At 33.7% G+C, this 23,510-nt stretch overlaps 4 protein-coding genes, 1 long non-coding RNA gene and 1 pseudogene across 5 annotated transcripts; 4 read left to right on the top strand and 2 right to left on the bottom strand.

Annotated features, from left to right (window-relative positions):
• The first annotated feature begins 414 nt into the window (after positions 1-414).
• LOC108809439 (CRAL-TRIO domain-containing protein YKL091C-like) lies at positions 415-2,336 on the top strand. The gene is made up of 6 exons (XM_018581577.2): positions 415-774; positions 1,110-1,368; positions 1,452-1,488; positions 1,564-1,681; positions 1,760-1,870; positions 1,955-2,336. The coding sequence occupies exons 1-6, from the start codon at positions 703-705 to the stop codon at positions 2,117-2,119; spliced, it is 762 nt and encodes a 253-aa protein (XP_018437079.1). The 5' UTR covers positions 415-702; the 3' UTR covers positions 2,120-2,336.
• On the bottom strand, positions 1,591-2,089 carry LOC130495908 (uncharacterized). The gene is made up of 2 exons (XR_008934897.1): positions 1,941-2,089; positions 1,591-1,859 (listed from the first exon to the last, which is right to left on the bottom strand). It is a non-coding gene; the product is annotated as an uncharacterized LOC130495908 (long non-coding RNA).
• A 217-nt stretch (positions 2,337-2,553) lies between the features above and the next one.
• On the top strand, positions 2,554-4,652 carry LOC108809438 (CRAL-TRIO domain-containing protein YKL091C). Its single transcript, XM_018581576.2, has 6 exons — positions 2,554-3,145; positions 3,296-3,551; positions 3,815-3,851; positions 3,949-4,066; positions 4,179-4,289; positions 4,387-4,652. Exons 1-6 carry the CDS (start codon positions 3,074-3,076, stop codon positions 4,552-4,554), a joined length of 762 nt encoding a protein of 253 aa, XP_018437078.1. The 5' UTR covers positions 2,554-3,073; the 3' UTR covers positions 4,555-4,652.
• A 202-nt stretch (positions 4,653-4,854) lies between these two features.
• LOC108807036 (CRAL-TRIO domain-containing protein YKL091C) lies at positions 4,855-7,340 on the top strand. Its single transcript, XM_018579273.2, has 6 exons — positions 4,855-5,073; positions 5,193-5,448; positions 5,676-5,712; positions 5,808-5,925; positions 6,914-7,024; positions 7,118-7,340. The coding sequence occupies exons 1-6, from the start codon at positions 5,002-5,004 to the stop codon at positions 7,241-7,243; spliced, it is 720 nt and encodes a 239-aa protein (XP_018434775.1). The 5' UTR covers positions 4,855-5,001; the 3' UTR covers positions 7,244-7,340.
• A 151-nt stretch (positions 7,341-7,491) lies between these two features.
• Positions 7,492-9,584, top strand: LOC108807037 (uncharacterized; annotated as a pseudogene).
• Positions 9,585-12,322: 2,738 nt separating this feature from the next.
• LOC108807001 (MACPF domain-containing protein At1g14780) lies at positions 12,323-16,061 on the bottom strand. The gene is made up of 8 exons (XM_018579227.2): positions 15,707-16,061; positions 15,347-15,591; positions 14,642-14,858; positions 14,490-14,564; positions 14,222-14,405; positions 13,954-14,123; positions 13,704-13,768; positions 12,323-13,115 (listed from the first exon to the last, which is right to left on the bottom strand). The coding sequence occupies exons 1-8, from the start codon at positions 15,965-15,967 to the stop codon at positions 12,440-12,442; spliced, it is 1,893 nt and encodes a 630-aa protein (XP_018434729.1). The 5' UTR covers positions 15,968-16,061; the 3' UTR covers positions 12,323-12,439.
• Positions 16,062-23,510: the final 7,449 nt, after the last annotated feature.

The following is a 23,510-nucleotide window of genomic DNA, read 5'->3' as shown; positions in this document are numbered from 1 at the left end:
GGGTTCGACCTAAAAAATATCTAAAAATACCTTAAAAGCATCTGAAAATATTAATATATCCGAAAATATTTGATATTTTATTTAAAATTTGTGTTTTTATTATATTAAAATGTGTATATATACTAAACTATGCGAGATTGATCAATAATTGATTGTCTACTAATGGCTGATCCCTTTGTTCTGTAGGCAATTAACCCGTCTTCGACTCCCCCTAAATTCATTTTATTTAATTTACATTATTAATTCGGGTACCCGTCGGGTTTCGGGTTCAGATCGGGTCGGGTCCAAGATCCGCGGGTCCTCTACAACAAGACCCGATAGGGTAATTTGATCGGATCGGTTCTTACCCGGACCAGGTTTTTTCGGGTTGGGTCTTCAGGTCCGGGTAAAATGCCCAGGCCTAGTAATAAGTCGTGGAATAATCATCACAGCTGGGTTTGTATTGCTTAAAATACAAGTCAAAGAGTTCAAGAGCTTAAACTTCCAGCTGTCATTTTGCTGCGACATAAGTACACAATCCTTTGTATGTTCTGTTTCTGGTCTTTGTCTTCTTGTGGCTTCTTGGGTCTCTCTGTCAGGAGTGTCACCACCATCGAAGCTCTTTACTTTCTTAACTTGACCTTTTTCTCCAAGGCTCTCTCTTTCTCTCGTTATTTTCTTTCCATTGTGCGCAAGTCTTTTGAATTTTGAGAGGCAAAGATCATGGAGGAAAGCCAAGAACTTGCTTTGACCCAGTTGAGAAAATCGGTCGAGAATCTCTCTTCTTCCACAGAGGTAAATCAAAGTCAACGCTTTAGTTTCACATTGCAAAGTTGTATCTTCCGGCCTTTTGGTTATCTTCTTCAGGTTGGTTTCACTGTCAATGACTCAATGTGTAGTTTATGTAGGACAGTTCCAACAGTTTAGAAGTTGAGAAAGACCTGAGATTTGTTTCTTCTGAGCTTTCTGGTCTATAATGTTGGGAGTTGTCTCATTGTCTTCACAATGGTTCACATGAGAAACCTTTGCATTACTAAAACTTTAGTAAAAAGCATATTCAAAAATCAGAAAAGTCTGATCCACTGGTTGTTTTGATGTGTTGTTCGTGTTTTTGTTGTTTACACTGAAAGGGATATGAGAAACCGACATTGATGAGGTTCCTGATTGCAAGATCAATGAACCCAAATAAGGCAGCAAAGATGTTTGTAGACTGGCAAAAGTGGAGAGCCTCTATGGTTCCTCCCTCTGGATTCATCCCAGACTCAGAAGTGAAGGATGAATTGGAAACCAGAAAGATGTTTCTTCAGGGTCCAACCAAATATGGACAACCTTTGGTAGTTTGCAAAGCCTCCAAGCATTTTCCTGCCAAGGATCAACTTCTTTTCAAAAGTAATCAATCACTTGTTCCTTAGCCTTGACTTTAAGATTCACATATTTTCTCAAGACTAGTTTGTGTGTGTTTTGTGCTGCAGAGTTCCTTGTTCATGTGCTAGACAAATCTATCGCGAGGTTGAAACCAAAACTATAGAACATGTCCTTTCAATTTCTTTTACTTGACAAGGCTCTTCGGTTCACATGTTACAGTGCCGTCCAAGGAAAAGAAGTAGGAGATGAGAAGGTGGTATGTCTTATTGATCTGCAAAACATTACATACAAGAACCTCGATGCTCGTGGAACTATCACCGGCTTTCAATTCTTACAAGTAAATCAACCATCTCCTTTTGTTTTCTCAAGATCACATGTGTCATAAGTTTATAACTATATATAAATCCATCTTCAGGCTTACTACCCGGAACGCCTCTCAAAATGCTACATCTTGCACATGCCTGGAATTTTCGTGACACTTTGGAGATTTGTCTGCCGTTTTCTAGACAAACCAACTAAAGAAAAGGTTTGTTTATGTATGTATATATATATCTATCTATCTCCGCAGGTTCTTAAGCGAATCTCAAGCACATTACCTTTTGTTGACTAGATTGTAATAGTAACGGACAGTGAAGAACAGCGAAAGCTCGAAGAAAAAGTAGAACTAGATGCCTTGCCGGAAGAATATGGTGGACTAGCTAAACTCACAGCATTCCAAGATGTTCTTCTTCCTCTGGCTGCTCCAAGAATGTTAACAACAAACAATAATGCTTAGCTCCTAAATTTTGTGAGAGCATTTAAACATTAAAACCTTTTAAAAACTTGGTGGCGCTAGAACAAAACTTTTGTTACAACTTTTCAACAACTTTTTAAGTTTCCAGAAGAAGCACACTAAACACATGCAAAAGTTGTAAGATTCAGTATTTAGTAGTAGTACGTAGTAGTAGAAGTCATGGAATATCTTCACAGCTGTGCAAATACAAAAGTCAAAAGAGTTACAAGAGTTTCAACATCTGCTTTTTTGTTTCCGTTTAGACTCAAAAGTACACAATGATTTATCTGCTTTTCTGGACTTTGATGGTTTCCGGGTTTCTGTCAACGTCAGCATCATCAAAGCTCTTTGCTACACCTAATTTTCCGCGTGCATGTGTACGGGCCACACATCTATCTTTCTCTCATTCTTTATAATCTGTTGGGAAGTGTTGTTGGAGATGGGCTTAGCACAGGTCCACTAAAAGCTAAGCCCAAAATCAGGTCCGGCCCGTCAAGCAACAAAATGATATTTCGCTAGAAGACAAAACGTATTTTGCTATAAATAAAAAATGTCAGAGTCATTAGAATTCATTCAGAGAGGTACAGAAAAGTACAGAAAAGGAGACCCCACACTTGGAGATCGTCAATCACACCACACCAGAAGTCTTTGACGACCTGCTTACTCCGAGCAGCTCGTCTTTGACGACCGCACACCAAATTAGAGAGATACTTGTTTAGACTATCCGTATAGACGAGTATCTCTTGTTCTTGTAATTGACGAGCTTTGTTTATTCTTGACTATTAATACGAAAATCTCCACTCTTTAAATCATTTATAAAGTACAACACCTCACACCGAATATGGATACAACAAGTGTGTACATCAACATCAAAGTCTCTCTTTCTCTCTCTTTTCATCTCACTCTATAATCTGTTTGCAAGCCTCTCAGTTCTGAGGAGCTCAGAGCCAAAAGATCATGGAGGAAAGACAAGAACTTGCATTGACCCAGTTGAAAAAATCGGTCGAGAAACTCTCTTCTTCCACAGAGGTAATGAACTCCCACGCTTTAAGTTGTATCTTTTGACTAGTTTTGATCCTCCCATGAGAAACCCTAACAGTAGAGGAAGTTTATTAAAAAGGCATTAACATCAGAAAAGTTGATCCCTGGTTTGTTTTGGTTCTGTTGTTTCCTTTGAAGGGATATGAAGTGCCGACATTGATGAGGTTCCTGGTTGCAAGATCAATGAATCCAGACAAGGCAGCAAAGATGTTTGTAGACTGGCAAAAGTGGAGAGCCTCTTTGGTTCCTCCAAATGGGATTACAGACTCAGAAGTGAAGGATGAATTGGAGTTTAGAAAGGTCTGTCTTCAGGGTCCGACCAAATCTGGACACCCTATGGTGCTTGTCATAACCTCTAAACATTTTCCTGCTAAGGATCAAGTTATCTTCAAGAGTATTCACTTCTCACTCTATTCAAGACTTTTGACTTTTATTGAATGTAAACTATTCATTTAGTATATACATGTTCTGTTTGTGATCCAGTTGACTATAGAAGCAGGAAGTTTCAAGTTTTTTAGTCCATATTATGTGTTTTCTTTTTTTGTGGAGCACTGAGTTTAGAATATATGGACTTATTTTCAATAAAAAAAAAGAAGAAGTATATATGGACTAATCTTTTTTTTTAATCAACCTATGGACTTGTGTTTGGTGTTGCAGAGTTTGTTGTTCATGTGCTAGACAAAACAATCGCAAGGTGTGTAGACATCACTGAAACCAAAACATTTTCGAAACGCTAATATTCATGTTCCTTGATTGTATTTACACACTTTTTGTAATTTCACATGTCTCAGTGGCATCAAAGGCAAAGAAGTAGGAGATGAGAAGTTAGTAGCTGTTATCGATCTGTCAAACATTACATACAAGAACCTTGATGCTCGTGGACTCATCACTGGCTTTCAATTCTTACAAGTAACCATCTCTTTCTTCTTCTTCTTCTATCAATAATGAGATTACACATCCACACAAAAAAAAAAGAGTTTCTTCCTTTAAAAACTAAAAAAATTTGAAAATGTTTCTCTAGTCTTACTACCCGGAACGCCTTGCAAAATGCTACATCTTGCACATGCCTGGATTCTTCTTGACCGTTTGGAGATTTGTTTGCCGTTTTCTAGAGAAAGCGACGCAAGAAAAGGTTTGATCTTTAAACTTGTCGTGATGTAGTAGTACCTCCACAGGTTCTTAGAAAATCTCAAGAACATTAGTCTTTCTTGTTGTTGTTGTTGTATAAGATTGTGATAGTAACGGATGGAGAAGAAGAGAGAAAGTTCAAGGAAGAGATCGGAGTAAATGCCTTGCCGGAAGAATATGGTGGTAAAGCTAAGCTCACACCAATCCAAGATGTTCTTCTTACTCACAGTGCTCCACAACTGTTAACAACAAACAATAATAATGTTTAAGCGTGTACTGCTTTTAGTATTTTTACTATGTAATGATCATAACAGAACTTTGGTTAGAGAAGCAATGAAACACATGAGAAGCTTCCCACTTTAAAACATCTTGCTGTTTACTGTTTTGAGATAACAAACGCATTCTGGATTGTTATAGATTCAAAAACCGTGTGTAGTGATGAATTAGGTAATAAAAACAAAAGGGCAAATAGAGACGAGAGTTTCAACATCCAGCTGTCTATTTTTCCTGCTGTAAAGACACAAAGTACACAATCCATTTCGACTGTTTGTGGACTTTGATTGGTTTCCGGGTTTCTCTCTCAAAATCACATCATCCAAAACTCTCTACTTTTTTCAACTTACTTTAATATCTGCTGTGCGCAAGTGACATCAAAGACTCTTATCTTTCTCTCCCTCTCTCTTATCATTTCTTCCCGAGCCCTTTTGAGTAAGATTATGGAGGAAAGCCAACAACTTGCGTTGACCCAGTTCAGAAAATCGGTTGAGAAACTCTCTTCTTCCACAGAGGTAAATCAAACAACAGAGATGCTATAGAAGTTGTATCTTTATTTTAATATATATATATATTTAGAAGCTGTATCTTTTGGACTGCATATGTTAAACTCTGTCTGTTCTCTGCTGTGAAGGGATATGAAGTGCCGACGTTGATGAGGTTTTTGGTTGCAAGATCAATGAATCCAGACAAGGCAGCAAAGATGTTTGTAGATTGGCAAAAATGGAGAGCCTCCATGGTCCCTCCAAATGGGATCCCAGACTCAGAAGTGAAGGATGAGTTGGAATTCAAAAGGATCTATCTTCAGGGTCTTACCAAATTCGGACAACCTTTGGTACTTTGCCAGGTCTCCAAGCATTTTCCTGCCAAGGATCCAGTTACCTTCAAGAGTAATTACATCTCACTCTGTTTAAGACTTTCATTGAACATAAACTTTTCACTGAGTGGACACGGATCTTTCATGTTCTCTGTTACTGAGTAGTTCCATCTGAATCCATGAGACCCAGTTAACTACAGATGCAGGAATTTTAAAGTTGTTGACTCCATACTATGTGTTTTTTTTTTTGGTAGATTCTTGAGAATATATCTATGGACTAATCTTTCACGTGTTTTGCAGAGTTCGTTGTTCATGTGCTAGACAAAACAATAGCAAGGTGTTTTACACATCACTGAAACCAAAACATTTCAAATTGCTAATATTCATGTTCCTTGACTGTATTACAAGATTTTTTGGTTCATATGGTTTCAGTGGCATCAAAGGCAAAGAAGTAGGAGATGAGAAGTTAGTAGCCGTTATCGATCTGTCAAACATTACTTACAAGAACCTTGATGCTCGTGGATTTATCACCGGCTTTCAGTTCTTACAAGTAAACATATCATCCTCTTTCTCTATCTCTCAATAATGTCATTCATATGCCTCGGAGTTTTTAACCATGCCCAAAATCCGAACCGCACCGATATAAAATATACCCAAGCTAGGATTAGAGTTAGGTACTTTGGGATTTAGTTATGTATAATTTAAAATTAGATTTTGATCCGCGTTTTAAAAGTGCGGGTATATTTTATTTTAATAAAATTTAACTGAATTTATTATTTTGATTAGAGAATAAATAATTTTTAAGTTTTCTATGTGTTTCAAAAAAAATTGTTCTATTACAATAATTGATTTTCAAGCGGTGTTTTCATACCCAACTCAGACCTATGATTGACCCGATAAATCCAGTGATATGTATATAATACAGTTCAATTTAATAAAAATAATTGTAATTATAATCTTAGAAAACCCGGTAAAAATCTAAAAATCCGCTATTAACCTAAGTATTATATAATTATTAAATAATTCATACTTCTTAGTATTATATAAAAAATTTGAAATAAATAAATAATATTTTTGAAATGTTTATTAAATAATTCATACTTCTTAGTATTATATAAAATTGAAAAAAAAATATTTAGAATTTAATGAGATTTATATTATATCATTTGAAGAAAATGAAACAATGGTAATAGGAAACTTTATTATTGATATGAAAATATTATTTTCTTTTTTTTTTTGTTACTATGATAAGTTTGTATTTTTATTTACGTTTATATCTAAAACTTAATTTTAAGATAAGTTTAGAAAATTGAACATTCAAAATTGGCATATCATTATTATGTAAAAATAGCACAATAATATTTTTAATTTGCATGTATATATTCATATTCGATATTTAAATAATATTATAGATTTTAAAATGATATTCAAATTAAATGGTAAGTATAATCTGCATAAAAATTAAAATTATTATTATTCACAAAATGGAAAGTATAATCCGCATAAAATTAAAATTATTATTATTCATGTTTCTCCAGTCTTACTACCCGGAACGCCTTGCCAAATGTTACATCTTGCATATGCCTGGATTCTTCTTGACCGTTTGGAGATTCATCTGCCGTTTTCTAGAGAAAGATACTCAGGAAAAGGTTTGTTCTTCACACGTCTCATGATGTACATCTTTCTCCACATCTTCTTGAGCAAACCTCAAGAGCACTAGTTTTTGTTTTGCACTTGTATAGATTGTGATAGTAACGGACGAAGAAGAAGAGAGAAAGTTCAAGGAGGAGATCGGAGTAGATGTCTTGCCAGAGGAATATGGTGGCAAAGTTAAGCTCACACTAATCCAAGATGTTTTTCTTTCCTAAGACGTCTCCATAAATGTTAATAATATTAATATTTGACTATTCTAACACTAAACCCTGCATCAATCCCTATTATTAATTTATGTATTGTTTTGTTGTTCTTGTTCTGTAAATGACTATAACAAAACTCTCGTTAGTGAAACGGGCAATGAATGAAACACATGAGAAAGTAGTGCGAATATACTCAACAATCTGTTTTGCTTCCCACTTTAAAACAGCTATCTATTATTTTGAGGTAACAAATGCATGTCGTTCTAGATTGTCATATTCAAAACACGTGCCGTTTAGTTTTTTGAAGTTCTTATAAACTCGCAACCTTTTGTGTCCATCTCCTCCTAAACCTCTCTCATTTCTCACGGCGGCGACAATGGCGACTCTCACTCACCAGCCCCATTTCCTCTCTAACATCCCTCTCAAACCCCAACCCAGAGCCTTCACGACGAGAGTCAAAATGTCTCTCCAAGAATCCGCACCATCTCTCGCCGTCGTCGGCGTCACCGGGGCCGTCGGACAAGAGTTCCTCTCCGTCTTATCCGACCGAGACTTCCCTTACAGCTCGATCAAGATGCTCGCGTCGAAACGCTCCGACGGGAAACGCGTCGCGTTCGACGGGGGCGAGTACACGGTGGAGGAGCTCACGGCGGAGAGCTTCGACGGCGTGGATATCGCTCTGTTCAGCGCCGGAGGATCCATAAGCAAAAAGTTCGGACCTTTGGCGGCCGAGAGAGGAACGATCGTCGTCGTCGACACAGCTCGGCGTTTAGAATGGCCGACGGCGTTCCGTTGATTGCGAACCCTAATTGCTCGACGATCATCTGCTTGATGGCTGTTACGCCTCTTCATCGTCACGCAAAGGTTTGTTAAAGTTTGTTTTTTTCTTTCTTTTGTGGTGGTTTGAGTAACGTTTTGATTTGGTTGTAATAGGTTAGGAGGATGGTGGTTAGTACTTATCAAGCAGCTAGTGGTGCAGGTGCTTGCAGCTATGGAAGAGCTTTTGCAGCAGACTCGCGAGGTTTTGTTACTACTTAAGCATTACACTTGAGTAGTGATTCTGCTTCTTATTTGGATTGGTGTTTCTTTAGGTTTTAGCGGGTAAACCGCCTACTTGTAACATCTTTGGTCAGCAGGTAAAAACTCAAATCTATTCTATTAATTCTTCAACATGTCCAGTTGAGAGAAATTGTCAAAAATACCATTTTTCTTATACCATTTTTCAATTATACACTAACCAACTATATCACCACATTTTAATAGAAAAATGACCATTATATCCTCAATTAATAAACCTAAAGCATCTATGTCTTCTTCCTCAGATACGATTCTGGCGAGCTCCGGCAAAAACAACGTCGGATATGTGAGGCGAGAATCCGGCGAGCTCCGGTATAGGACGACGATCGGATCCGTCGATGATGGCGAATCTAGTCTCTGGCGTTCTCCTCAAGCTCTTCCAGCACATGAACACCAACGTCAAAATCGCCGGAGAACACATGTCCTCTCTCTTACAAGCTGTTAGCATCGTACCTGCTCTAGCAGGAGGTGACTTTTCCCAAACCAAGGCTTTTATCTCAAAGTTTCTGACTCCTCTCCCTGATGAGCACGATGATTTGATTCTCAGCGATAAGCTTCATCTAAGTCAGTTTATACATGTAGACAGAGTCGAATACTCTTCTCCTCTGCCTATTCTCTGTGGTAGACAAAGTCAATCCCTAATTCACCCTACTTCTTTTGCAAAGTTTGCTGATAAGAAGCAATAGCACGTGAAGCCATAGGTGTTTTCAGAGAGAGGGAGGTCTCCTCTGGGAATGGAGAGCCCAATCGTTGGAAAAAAACTTCCCATGAATAAGGCGTTGAGGAAGCTGGGAAGGGAACATGGTAAAGTATAAACTTGTAGATTTTAAACAGTTGTTGATGAGATCAAAGATGTAATTTTTAATAAGTTAATAGATGAAGGGGCTTAAGTTTCAGCCTCTAATTAGTGTTTGTAGACAATAAAGCACATTCATTTGTCATCTGTGCATCTTATTTTAATCCATCTTTGGCTCATGTTTTTAGCAGAAGCAAAGCAGTGTGATCTTCTTGTGCGTTGAGGGACGGTAGAGCAAGGCATGTTGGAAGAGAATAGCTTAGATCCCGCCATGAAGGGTGATTTACTAAGCACAGACTTGGAACAGAGAGCTTCTGTATTAGAAGACAATGTACTACAGTTTGTGAGAGGGCTTTCGCTTCTTTCTTCAATTCTACAAATCCTTATAAATGATTTTGTTTGTTTGTGATGACATCAACAATGGTTTTGGATGGGATAACGTTTTTGGTGATAATGAAGAGATGCTAAGAGTTTGTACTACTGACGTTGTAGAGCTTGTGCTCCTAAAATATTTTAAAACATGGAGGTTTAAGTTCAGAATTAGCTCGTGTACTATGGAGAGCAGACTATTATTTCTTAGAAATGATTTATAAGCCTCTATAAAACGTTATAAGACTTCATAAAATAATTACCTTTTGATATTCTACAAATCTTTATAAATGATTTTATAAATTCTTATAAATAACTTTAAATATTTTTATAAAACTAAAGAACCTGTGCAGGCTTTATAAAGAGATGATGATACGTGGCATATTCTTTATAAAGTAAGGTTCCACCGCTTCAGACTCTTGTAAATGGTTTTATAAACTATTACAAATACTTTTTTTATTTCTTATCAATGATTCATAAATAATTATAAATTATTTACAAAGATTTATAAGAAATTATAAACACTTATAAATAGAGAGAGTGTTGGCGTGAGGAGAAGCTATTATCGCGGTATACCGTTTACTTTGCAAACAAAAAAGGAGTGTCTTCTCTATGTATTCGGGGGTTTAAGTTGAATTATTATTATCTATAAACCCTTTTAAATAGTTTTATAAACCCTTTTAAATAGTTTTATAAACCTTTAAAATAGTTATATAAATATTTATATTCGTTTTATAAATTTTATGGATGGTTGATACAAATGTTTATAAGCTCTTATAGAATTTATAAATGGTTCATAAATGGCTTTATAAATAGTTATATAAATATTTAAATGGTTTTAGAAACCTTTATATTTTTTTATAAACCCTATATAAACTCTTCAAACCCCATTAAAACATTTTATAAACCCTTACAAATCTTATATATTTTTCTATAAATTTATTTAAGCCCTTTATAAACTCTTTTAAATTCTATATAAAATCTTTATAAACATCTTTAGACCTTTTTTTTGCTTAAAGCCTGATACACAAGATTAAATTAATAAAACTAAAGAACACGTGCAAGCTTTGTAAAGAGATGATGATACATGGCAGATTATGAGGCACATACAGACAGCAAACAAGGCTCCACCGCTCAGAAATTTTACATACCTTTATAGATTATTTTATAATCCTTTATAATTGTTTATAAATTTTATAAATTATTTTTATATACCCTTATAAATTATTTACATATCCTTATAAACCTTTATAAAATTATTATACAAACCATTATAAATTATTTTATAAGGCTTTATAAATGGTTGTAGACTCTTTTAGTTGATTAATAAACCTATATAACTCTTATAATACCCATTATAAATTCTATTATTAGACTTTATAAATGGTTATAAACTATTTAAATGTTTTAGAGTTCTTATAACTAATTTATTTTACCTTTATAAGCCATTATAAATTGTCTAAGCAGATATATAACTCTTGAAAAAGATTTATTAACTTTTATTTAAATTGTGCTATGAAGAATATTAAACTCTCATAATATTTTTATAAAACGACTCATAAACGTTTATAAATATATTTATAAAAAAATTATAAATGATTTATAAGTTCTTATAAATGGTTTTATAAACCCTTATAAGAGGTTTATAACATGCAAGATAATATAGATCAGTTAGAGCCCAAGCTGCAACAAGATAATCACATTTCTGTCCAGTAAAGTCTTCGTTTGCCCAATGCTTCAATAGGATTAGAGCATTGTCTTTAAGGGAAAATTAAGATTCAACAAAGTTGTGGACTCCTTGTATTTGGTGATGAATCAGAAACTTTTTTATGAGAATCATTCATTATTCATGGAACTGATATTACAGAGGATAATGGGCAACAAAACTCACAATCTTTAATGTGTATTTAGGTGCTGACTGGTTTTTCCGCTACCACCCGCAAACGCAATTTTTGCGGTTCATAGCGGTTGTTGGCGTTTCGAAACAATCACAGAAAACGCTACAAATCGCTTCAAACCGCTCCGAACCTCTTAAAATCAAAAGCTGGTTCCAGCTAGCGTTTGCGGTTGCGGGCGGTTGCGGGAGGGTAAATTTTTTTTCTTTAAAAACAGAATAAATAAAAATAATACTAAAAATATCCAATAAAAAATTTCAATTGAAATAATAGAAATTGTAAAATGTATTCATATTATATTTCAATTTATATTATAAAAATTCAAAACTAAAATATTTTCTATAAATTTTTAAAATTGAATAATATGATTTTATAAATATAAATTTTATATTTATCATATTATTATGATTTTTAATATTTTTATAATTATATAAAATGTAAATATTGTTAAATTACCAGTCATAAGAGTCCCGCAAACGCAACAATTTCTAACAGTTGTACCAGTCGTACAAATATCTAGGAAACGCTTAAAACCGCAACCACCCGCACCCGCAAACTCCCGCGACCGCAACCGCAACCGCTGCGGTTACACCAGTCAGGCCCTTAGACATTAAGCAAAAAACCAAACTCACAATCATATATCACAACAACAATAGTTGTGGTTTGAATCTGGCTTATAATGTGTTTTTTTTTTCATTTGGTTAATAATGACTTATAATATAACTTTGTGAAATTCAGGCTGGATATATTTGTTTGTGGAGATCAAATACGCAAAGGAGCTGCTCTAAATGCTGTTCAGATCGCTGAGATGCTTCTGTGATTTCGAATCCCTCACTCACTTGTCTTCTCCTGATTCTTTACATGATCAAATTTGAGCCAAGAAGTTGTCTCATTTTTGTTTTGTGAGTTTCGGTTTTTCACTATTTGTAACATTTTTGTTACTTTTCTATCATGAACTTAATCTCTTGATATCAATAAATCAAGTTACTGTGTAAAAAAAAAATATTGCTCTTTATATGTTTTATGAAAAAAAAAATTTGCTATTCAAATGTTTTATCAAAAAAAGAAAAGCTATTTTTCAAGAAGAGGCAAGGAGGCGCGTTGGGGATGTAGCAGAGCAAACTTGACGTGCAAGTTAAGTTTCCCTTTTTCCAAATAAAGCCTAGCTCCAGTGACCAACCAATGACCAGGACTATGTTGAGGTCCTCGACACAACTGCGACAGATCCACGAACTTAACAATCTTGTTATTAGCCGGCACGGGTGGTCCTCCGGGGAAGACACCGGAGTCCAAAACGACCTGGTTTTTGTCTTTGTTATCAACCATATTATGATGAACACTCCCACTAGTCAACGGTAAGCTCATGGTAGAGAAGATTCCAGATTTTTTTGAAGTTCCTGGTCCATGGACCCACTCTTTCTTAACTACGTTGTGATCAGAGACTCCGGTGAAACGGAGACGGAGATGAAGAACTGATTTTGAGCCGTGTTTCTTCACTTCTAGCTGAGCTCCCGTGACTATGTAGGCGACATTGTTTGAGATTTTGTTGGTTGTTGTTGTTGTGATCCAGTTTGGGTCATATTTCACTGGAGCCGTACACACGTGTGAGAATTTCTTACCGTTTAATGGTTCGAAGTAACGGTCGCTGTCGGAGATTTCGTCGGAGCCTCTCCATATATGATCGTCGGTGATCTTTTCATTGACCGTTGTCCTCATATTCTCTAGGTGTTGTAAGTGTATAGCCAGCCTGATGAACAGAAATTCATTACTATTTTGTTACATCTATAGCTAATGTAAATGGATAAACTTTATTAAAAAGCGCATTGTTACACAATTTATCAAATAAAAATATCATATGACAGCACTAAAACACCTTTCTATTCCAAGAGAAGGTCACAATTGATTTTTTTTGTAACATAAATGAAATATTAAAAATATATATGTTTGGATTTGAATTTACTGATTAGATTAGAGTTTAGTATTTAGCGAGTAGGATTAGAATAATGATTTAAGATTTGGAGTAATTTAAAGTTTAGTTTCTTGTAAATAATGTTATTTTGAAAAGAAAAAAACTGTGTGCTATTTGTATCATAAATAATTTTTTACTATCTAAGAAATTTGTCCATTTAGTTTTTTTTTTCCTTCTAGACTAGGCCATATCTTCTTACTTTCTTTTTTTTTTGATCAAATCTTCTTACTTTCTTAGCTAGCAAAGTGTTATGTTAGCCCCGCCAAACTTATGTTTAGCTTTGAGCCATTTTCGCTTAAAGCCTAACTCTATAGTTCTTGTAACCGATACTAGTTCTTTTTAGATAGCCAAGAAGTTGACTTTTACCTATTGCATTTCTTGCCTTCGAGGAAAAATCGCATTCCTGTTACTGGGTTCTTCTCACTAGTCACCTAACACCGAAAAAAGATTTTTTTAAAAAACTCAAAAATTAGTACAGATTAATAATACTATTGCATGTACGTATAAGAGATACTGAAGGAAATAGAAACGCAAGCAATAATTAGAGATGTATATCAATGAAAATTCAGTGTGAAAAAAGTAAAAATTAGAGATGTATATGTCTATCTAAACGTACAGAAGTGGTGTTAACGTATAGTTTTGGCCCCAAGAAGTTGATGTGAAGTGACGGATACGCCGAAGCCATATTTGGCGCTGCTCCAAACGGAAGGTCGTTATGAATCGGAGCCCACGTTCTAGGCCCAGAAAACTCCAAAAAGTACTGTAGGTCCATCAACGGCGCCTTATCTGTCAAAATTACAAAATTTAACACCTTCAGTTATTGACCATACTACTCCCTTCAATAGTCAACTATTAAGGTTAGAGTAGATAAGTGAAGAAGTTACATCTAAGGTAGAGAGACATGGCATGAGACAAAAGACCACAGCCAGGGACGTCTTTGAGCAGTGATGTGATCGGAATAAAGTTGAAGTTGATCGCGTCTGGCTTGTCCGGGACTGTTACTAGCCATTCGCTATGGCTCTTTGCTTGTCCGTCGCCTCCTCTTTTGGCGCATATAACCGTTATCCCCTGAAAGTGTAAATTGTTTTCCTAGTAATGAGAATGTTACTACATTATACAATTTGTTGTTTTGATTCTATGAAACTTACTTACATCTTTGGAATTTATCGAAAAATTATTGAAAGCAGCTGTTTGGTTGTCATCGAATACATTGAACGCCTCTGGAAACTGCAACATCAAACTCTAATAGTGAACACAAATGAAATATGTAAGATGGTTTTATTAACTTAACTCAAACTGCTGACCTTGGGCTGAGATTGTGAGTTGTGATTAGCCTTCTTATTAGGCCGGTGTGAAGAAAGAAGACAAGAACCGGTGAACAATTGGTCGCCGAGATTGTAGAGATGGTGGCGGAGGAGGTCGGTGTCGAGATCAGAGGACGTGTCTTGTCTCACAACAACCACGTCTTGTCCTCCTACGCTCACCCCAGTTATTACGTGTGTCCCATATTTCTCTATAAACCTGTCCATATTTTGTTATGATAGTCATAGTACTGACAAGAAATTACGTGTAATAACAAAATTATAAAAACCAAGTCTGGTGGTTATATTTTTACATAATTGTTTCAGTCTTTGCACATATTAGTTCTTCAGTTTACTGTTATTCTAAGATTATATTATTTTTCTAACTCCGGTTCAATTAAAGTATCTAGAAAATCAAGTTTCTTCCTGATTTTTAGCAAAAAAAAAAAAAGTTTCTTCCTGATTCCTCGGTATGTTCATGGTTGAAATAGTTGACAAATGATTTTAGTATTTGAGTTGAATATTAGAGAAATACAGAAATACTCCACATTATTAATTGATAACATAGAATTAGTCAAATAATTGGCAAATTTGAAAAAGCTTTGATGATAATACGTTTGTGCTTGACTTGTAATGTAATGTCACAGAAGTAATTCATTAAATGAAAAAAGACTTTAAAATCAGGGGAAAAAAAACGAATTAAAATACCTGGCAAGTAACTGCGGGTCCCAGGAAGAGGGAACAGCGTTTCGAACGCGATCAGTGAGACGCAAACGATTGGGATTGTGTATATGTAGATTAAAGAGCGTTACGATAGAAGCGTCAAGACCTAAAGCTTTAACGTTTGCGGCGTCAGTGGCCCATGACCCGCTTTGAAACCCGAACGTCGCGTTGAAATTTCCCGACGGTATTTTTCCTGTCACCGATGATCTCTTGTTAAAATACTCCGACATCTGATACACATATAAACATACATAAACAGCTATGCTATAATAAACTAATAAAAGGTTTGGCTATATTTTTGTTGACAAAAAAAAACAGGAATAAGATGATTTAAACGAGGAGGACCTTGTTGAAGTCAAGAATGTCGGAACGAAACCGAGTGCGTTCTCCTTTGTCGCAATTAATATCGGCGGAGACATTCTGAAGAGCTCCGAAACCAGGAACATGCAGTTCTCTGTTTTGAGTTTCGTCGAGGACAACCAATCTGTCATCTCCATCGTCTCCGTCTTTGCAGTATTTTAACCGGAAGTCCGCCGTTATATCGAAACCTCTGCCAAGACTTTTAACCACCGTCTCTACCACATCTCCGCCGCCGGCTCTGTTCATCTTTGTTTCATGTGGTTGTTAAAGCAGCGAGTCAGGAAAAAATGGAATACATATATATAGAGTCAGAAAACTAAAGAATGTTTTATAGCTTGTAATGTTGATTAATCATCAACCTAATTATTTTACCAAAAAAAAAAGTCATCAACTTAATTATTAGTGTGTATATATTTAATTTTGAACAGAAGAGAGGAACGTGATACTTTGATTATGAAAACGACGATTAACAGCGCCGTTTTGTGAAGTCTTCGGAGGAACATGTAAATAGTTAATTGCACCGGTATATTTTAATAGACTTTATAATGATTTTGATATGCGTTGAATTGATTTAAATCTAAACTATTAAGACTGAAGTACACCTACCTATATCCCCTTAAAGTTGCTCAAATATTACAAATGATTGCCACTGGTCTTAAAACACTGTAGTTTTGTCTCGATTTTTTAATTAAAACTGTCAAAAAATCGTGGCCTTTAATGGCTTCAGTTCAGCTTTTGTGGGCTTTCACTTTATGACATGGCCCATAATACTATATGCAATACAAACCAATCAATTCGTGCATTTACTATATGCAATACAAACCAATCAATTCGAAAAATCAAAACTACTAAACCATTCAATTCACATATCTAAATTAAACAGCCAACACTAATGATAACGAAAATTATTAATCATATTAAATGATACCTATAGAACTATATGAACATATTGTATTGCTTTTGGTGGAAATTATTTTAACTTTTGTTTATAATGAACTTTGGTTTTGTTTGTAATGGTTTATATTTCGGTTTGTTGGTGAAAAAAAACAAAATTGGTTTGCAATATAAACCAAAAACGAAAAAAAAAAATTGGTTTGCAATATAAACCGCTTTAAATGTCATTAATGTACATATCGAAAACCATTCCTAAATTTACGAAAAATTTAAAAACAAATCGAGATTCTACCTGTTTTCCTAATATTACGCAGCCTTAATCTAGGAATTAATTTTCAATAATATACATTAATGACATTTAAAGCGATTTTTAATTTTAATTACAAAGCACTCAAAGATTTTCCTAATTCTACACTATCAAAATATAACTACTCAAAGATATTCCTAATTCTATGCTATCAGAATCAGAAAATCTATCATATTAATTTAACAAAATCTCTAATATTTTCCGTATTCTTGGCCACCAAGTTGTTAATATTTCTCCTAATATCGTATATTCTTTTTAGATACTAAAAAATAAATGTACATTTAATTTATTTGAAGATCTTTTGCCTTTGATTCTGATTTTAAATTGTAACTACCTAAAATAATCGATGGAAATTAATGATTTTTAACTTAACCTACTCCATTTTGTCGACCAGTATATATAACTCCTCATCTATTCTCCAAAATCATATAAAAAAAACGAAAAACCAATATCATGTCAAAGATAACGACTTTTGTTCCTCTCACAAAACTGAGACCATTCAAAGACAACTGGCGTGTGCAAGTTAAATGTCTACATTCATGGAAGCAAAACTCCCCTTTTGTAGGTGATACCTTTGAAATGGTCTTGGCGGATGAATGGGTAAGTTCTATAAAACATGTTTGTTCCTCTTATTTTGTTACTAATGTTTCTAAAGTATCTAGCAAGGCTAATGATCTTGATGCTGGATTATGTTAAGAGAATAATTATGTGAAATAATTTTAAAACAATTTTTTTTCTCGGGATACAAAGAATGAACAAACAAGGTTACTTCTAAGCAGTGTTTACATGTAAAATACAAACGCGAAATCTAATCTATTAAAAAGAAAAACAGACAGAATCAAGGATAGAACATGCACCATTGTTTCTAGATGTCTTCGTCGAGGTTGAACCAGTCTTTGGAAATACACCGATTTGACTTCTCTAATGCTTAAAGACTTTTATTGAAGCCCGATCTACTCATGGAGATGACTGATCTGTGAACATAAGAACAATCGATTAACGTTAGTGATGGTTAGGGCTTAAAAAAATCGATTAATCTGATTAAAAAAACAGCAAGAGAACCTTTGATTCTGTCGGTTCCTACACCTGATTCCAAGTTAAGAAAAAGAAGAGTTATGTTTGGTTCTTGATTCACGTTTTTTTGGATTAGAAGGTAGAAGAACATCGACAAGAACATCGAGAAGAGTTAAGAAAGAGAGAGAGAGAGGTACAGGTAACTTGACCGACAGAAACCAAAAAAGAGAAATAAAAAATTCTGATAAAGGAAAAATACTCTTTAACAATATCTTTCTGTTTCTTTCGCGGACAAAAATATAAATGTGGGCTTCGCATATATTGATCTGTGAAAGTGATAACAAATCGGGCCTAATTGTGTGTATGGCCTTTCATGTAACAATTTTTTTTTTGTCACAACCATGTAACAATTTTATTAACAAGTTTTTTTGGTACATTTCCATTAGGTTGTTCTTCTTAAAAATTATGTAATTAAAAAAATAAAAAAAAATTAAGCTTACACAAACAACTTATAAAAAAATTGAGTCAACAAAACACACAATAATATATTGATACTAATAAAATGGACATTTATATATTTTAAAACTTTTTTGACCAAATAAAAAAAATATTTTAAAATTTTATAATCAGATACTCAACAAACCAAACAAAATACACAAATATCAAAAATCAACAAATATAAAAACCATCAAATTTATGTTTAACATTTAATCATTCCAAACATACATCCGCGCGGGCGCGCGGGTCTAAAATCTAGTGTACATTATGATCCGAAATCCCTGATTGGAAAGTTACTACTGTATATGTTGCAAATTTTGCTATTTATTCGGTTACACCTGACTACTAATCACGGGAATCAAACATAGAAAGGGTAAATTCTAGATGCGGTTTTATTGACTGTAATGCATTTATTTAAATTTGAACTAGTACTATTTAGTAATTTAAAAAATATAAAAAACGTTTTGTTGTTAAATTTCCATTAAAGAAACATAAAAAAAGCTTTGACCATAGAACCCGCGTCTCAAGAACAAGAACGTTTCAAATGTCATACCACAGGTCAAACTATATCGGTTATATTTAACAATTTGCAATCAAATAAGCTTTTCTTTTCTTCAGTCTTCATTATAGTATTTGCCATTTTTCCTCTGTATTTCAGTTATATTCTAAGTTCCACATGCAAGATTTATCATTCTAGTTCTGTAATGAAAGTGGTAAAAAGTACTTAAACACAATAACCGTTTTTCAGATATTATCTAAACTATATTCGTTCGAGGAGAAGTAGCCGGCACGGTCAATTAACCCGTACCAGTATCCCAATGGTAGTGATAACACTGGATGTAATATGAACATGATTATATATATCGAAACTTGGTTGACTAATTTTTATGAAATTGGATAGCAATGTACAACGTCGCTTTCTTACGTAATTAAAACATCTACGGAATAAACATAAGAAGTTGCCTCTTATTCTTCTTACTTCACCATTTTGTCTTCACACACGCATCATTTACCTGATGTGACTATACAGATTCGAGTACACGCAGAAGAGATACATGTTGTTATGTCGGTATAAGGACAAAAAATAATCACATTAGATCTGCAACTGGTTACCTCTCTACTCGATATAATTTGTTTTCTTTCTAGTTGTACCATTTTAATAAGTGGTCGAGTGACAATGGGGTTTGGTGGTTTGTTTTAAGGTGAGAGGATACGTAAACGTAAATTGACAAAACAAAAAGGTGCAACTATTAATCACTAGGATTGATGATATGATCTCAATCATGAACTAATTTTACGTGTAGCGTCTGTGTGAACGCCAGCTTTCGCGACGCGTCTTTCGTTGTTCGTAAGGACTCCAATTAATGGGCCAGGCCTTTACTTAGAATTAAACTTAACAAGCAAGGCCATTTACAGCCTAATTAATGGTATGGTGTATTGAATACGTACGTGTATATTCCATAACTTAACAGGTATCAGAGCCCGGTCCATCATCAATCCAGCCCAAAGTCGGCCAATCGATCTTTGCCCTAACATTCTGAGATTGACGTTCAAAAAGCCATCATCTCGAGGAGACGTATTAGGGACAAAAGTCTCACATCGGATAATGGAAAGAATCCTTAGTAATATATAAGATAGATGAGCCACTTCACTAATCACCAATTGGTTTTAAGTGTGAAGCTCATCTAGATTAACAGAAACTTGGGAGCAAGGTGTTATCAGGAAATCTCTTGTGCTTCAGATTTGATGATCATGGGATGAGCAAGAATGATTTTACCAAAAAAAAAGAATGATTCTAGGGGGTGTTGGTGTTGCTTATAGTTCACAGGAAAGAGTTGAGTTTGATTTGTCTTCGAGCAATGCCGATGTTCTCATAGACTCGGAGCAATTCCGAAGGAGCTATACATTTTTTTACTAGCAGTAGTAGAATTAGGATGTGTTGATTCTTTTCTGATTGAAGTGTTATCTTTATCAAATGTTAGATTTCAGAATTACTTTTTTGGACTATAAATGGGTATTCTAGTCTCTACAGAATGAATCCAGACTAGTGTGTTAGCAGCGTACAGTTTATGTGTCGGTTCCATATCTTTAAAATTGTCGAAATTTTAATTTTTCTGTAACCAAAACTCGAAACCGTATTAAGATTCACTCTCAAACTAATCACTACTGAGCTACAAACGCCGATTTACAGTATCAGTATCAGTAGAATTACACAAGCGTTGGTTTCCAATATCAGAAATACGAGCATGAATGGAATGATATTTGTTATGCTGTACATCTTCATAGAGATAGAGTGATGTCCAACAGCGATGAAACTAGGTGAAGAGTGGGTGGGGCAGCTGCCTCCCATGATTTTTTTAGGTGTATTGCTTAAAATTTTTATAATGTTCTAGATGAAAATTTGAATTTATGAATATACTAGTGATTTTCTGGCGCTACGCGCCGGGTTCGTATGTTATACTTTTACATAAATTTATAAATTATTATATGGTCTTAACAAATAAAATATGTTAAATATGAAAATAAAAATATATTAAAAATGATATTTTCTGATTTTTTTATAGTGGTTAGCGACCGTAGTGCATTACTTTATTTGAAGTTTTTTAGTTAAAGTGTAATAGCATAAGTGGTTGTTACTAATCGATTAATAAAAATAGAATAAAAAGCCGATAGTCATAACAAAATTAATTTAGTTGGAATTTAAACATAAAACAAAGTTGATGTTTTATATAGAGAACATACTTATATTATTAATTATTAAAATAACTCTATTTGAACTATAAAACTTTTACTAATATATTTAGTTCAAATAATAGAAAGATGGAGTACGTTTCAAATTTTATAAATTTTATAAAAAATAAGGGTGAAGTGTCAATTTTTGGTAAAATAATTGGTGAGTATCTAATATATATTTTCAAAATTACCATGTTGACTTTTAAAATATAGAGGTGCAAGTTGTATGTGTTACTTTAGTTTCAAGGTCTCTCAAAAAAGATGTATCTTAAAATAAAAAACATAAATTTATTTTCTATATTAGTTTTGTTATAATGGAAGACTAGATTCTGACCCGCCCTTAAAAGGGCGGGTATTTTTTTGTTGTTTTTTCAATATAAAGATTGACAATTCTTCGTTTTAATTATATAAACTGTGACATGATCAAGTTTTAATTATGCGGGTTTGTTATAGTACGTACAGTATGACAAAATTTAAAATGCGTCACAACCGTTTTATGTTTGTAAATAAGTTAAGCAGTGGTTTTATACTTTTATCCGAAATTCTTACTTGGACCATTATATAATTTTAAAGATTTATAATTTATATAAAATATTGCTAAACATATAAATTGGCCAATAATATTTTTGATTAAGTCTTATCCTCGTATAGTTACAAAATTTCAATCTCTAATATCAACTTATTAAAATTATTGCAGACTTTAATTTGTGGTATTGATATTAAAAAATTTATGGAATTTGAAATTGATTATATAAAAACATAACCCATTTAATTAGTTAGCAAATCCATCTAAATATTAAAATAGACCCACAAAATCGAAAGACAATAATGCCATTAATGAATTTTTTAGTTTGTTCATATCATTAAAGATATTTTTGGAAAATTTAAAACATTCATTAAGGGTATAATTTGGGAATGGTTCTGTTTTAATGGTATTGATTTTGTGTATGTTCATAACGAAATTCTTGTTTGTCCACCCTTATTTAGAATATCAACAAATCTTAATATGAATCTAAATATGTTTTTATCTAAAAACTATAAATGGTTTCTAAACTCCTCTATTTAATGGACAACTTCTATTTTAACCAAAATGGAACAATTTAACCAAATCTTCGTAGTAAAAAGTCAATTTGTTAATTAGTAAATGAGATGTTAGCATCTATAACGATTATGAGAAAGACAATTTCTAACTATCTGTAACATTCAGGTTTGCTGACTTGTTGCATTTAGTAATGGTTTTGACAATAAATGGTTAGTGTGGCGCAAAGGATTAATAGTGAGGGTGGTGTGTGGTTTACATCAATTTTAAATAACTTTAGCAACCAGACAACGTTTTTAAATTTCTCTCAGATTGGAATTAATGATTCTTTTTTTCCTAAGTTGGGTTTTTTTGCTTAATAACCAAAAAAAATAATTAGATTTTGGGAGAGAGAGATAGGAGGAAAAAGTAAGAGAGAGGGGGTGTTTTTAGTTAGTTAGTGAAATTTTTTTGTGTGTATATTTTACCCAATTTCTCTAAGTTTTAAGAGTATATTAATCATGTTCACGGTTTTTAAAATGTAAACACGGATAGCATGCATCAAGGAAGTTATTGGTTTCTTTGCACAGTGTAACATGGGAAGATACCATAGAGTTTATGTGCCAATACCAATCGACCAAATGTTAGTCTTTTGGACTTGAATCGCCATCAATTACTAAACATTATTAGAGTGGGATGAGTGGAATTTCTAGATTGATTATATGACGGTTACGTCGATTGCGTTAAAGAAGGAGAATCGTAGAGGCTCCATTCTCCATCGTCAACATCAAATACAAAGAAACCCTATAAACCAGTGTTTTGACGTCCGACCCGGATATTAAACTGGACGATTTACCGGGTCTCTGGATTATTGGGTCAACCGTGGATGAACCGCGTTTAGTAAATGAATTTGTTTTATTATATAATAATATATTAGCTATGAAAATAAATATATAAAAACTAAAGTTAATATTTTAAATGTTTTCAAACATAAAGTAATAGTTTGGATATGTATCTATTTTATGTTTTAAAAAAATTTGAAAATACTTAACTGTAGTTTCCATTTTTGTATTTTTATTTGACATACAAAATATTAAAAAATAGTTTAAAGTATTTAAAAAAATATGTAACATAAGAGTTATGAAATCTAAAAAAAAAATCAAGACATAAAATTCATAATAAATTAAAATTCCAATCCAAAATTAAAACATCATTGCAATAAATTGTTAACAACAAAAATAAATTAACATCTAATCACAATTAACACCAAAATCCATTAAATGAAATTGAGAAAATATTTTAATTATTAAAAGGAGAATGCCACA

This window comes from Raphanus sativus, chromosome 6, assembly GCF_000801105.2.
Source record: "Raphanus sativus cultivar WK10039 chromosome 6, ASM80110v3, whole genome shotgun sequence".
In the NCBI taxonomy this organism is placed as follows: domain Eukaryota; kingdom Viridiplantae; phylum Streptophyta; class Magnoliopsida; order Brassicales; family Brassicaceae; genus Raphanus; species Raphanus sativus.
This window is presented reverse-complemented; position numbering and strand designations above follow the sequence as displayed.

Excerpts from the sequence above, each read along its gene's own strand:
- LOC108809439 (XM_018581577.2), top strand. The coding sequence starts at position 703 with ATGGAGGAAAGCCAAGAACTTGCTTTGACCCAGTTGAGAAAATCGGTC. Across the intron at positions 1,369-1,451 it reads GGATCAACTTCTTTTCAAAA|AGTTCCTTGTTCATGTGCTA; the intron begins GTAATCAATCAC and ends TTTGTGCTGCAG. Across the intron at positions 1,489-1,563 it reads CTAGACAAATCTATCGCGAG|TGCCGTCCAAGGAAAAGAAG; the intron begins GTTGAAACCAAA and ends CACATGTTACAG.
- LOC108809438 (XM_018581576.2), top strand. The coding sequence starts at position 3,074 with ATGGAGGAAAGACAAGAACTTGCATTGACCCAGTTGAAAAAATCGGTC. Across the intron at positions 3,852-3,948 it reads CTAGACAAAACAATCGCAAG|TGGCATCAAAGGCAAAGAAG; the intron begins GTGTGTAGACAT and ends CACATGTCTCAG. Across the intron at positions 4,290-4,386 it reads AGAAAGCGACGCAAGAAAAG|ATTGTGATAGTAACGGATGG; the intron begins GTTTGATCTTTA and ends TTGTTGTATAAG.
- LOC108807036 (XM_018579273.2), top strand. The coding sequence starts at position 5,002 with ATGGAGGAAAGCCAACAACTTGCGTTGACCCAGTTCAGAAAATCGGTT. Across the intron at positions 5,713-5,807 it reads CTAGACAAAACAATAGCAAG|TGGCATCAAAGGCAAAGAAG; the intron begins GTGTTTTACACA and ends ATATGGTTTCAG. Across the intron at positions 5,926-6,913 it reads CCGGCTTTCAGTTCTTACAA|TCTTACTACCCGGAACGCCT; the intron begins GTAAACATATCA and ends ATGTTTCTCCAG.
- LOC108807001 (XM_018579227.2), bottom strand. The coding sequence starts at position 15,967 with ATGAACAGAGCCGGCGGCGGAGATGTGGTAGAGACGGTGGTTAAAAGT. Across the intron at positions 15,592-15,706 it reads ACATTCTTGACTTCAACAAG|ATGTCGGAGTATTTTAACAA; the intron begins GTCCTCCTCGTT and ends TATGTGTATCAG. Across the intron at positions 13,769-13,953 it reads TATACGTTAACACCACTTCT|GTGACTAGTGAGAAGAACCC; the intron begins GTACGTTTAGAT and ends TTTCGGTGTTAG.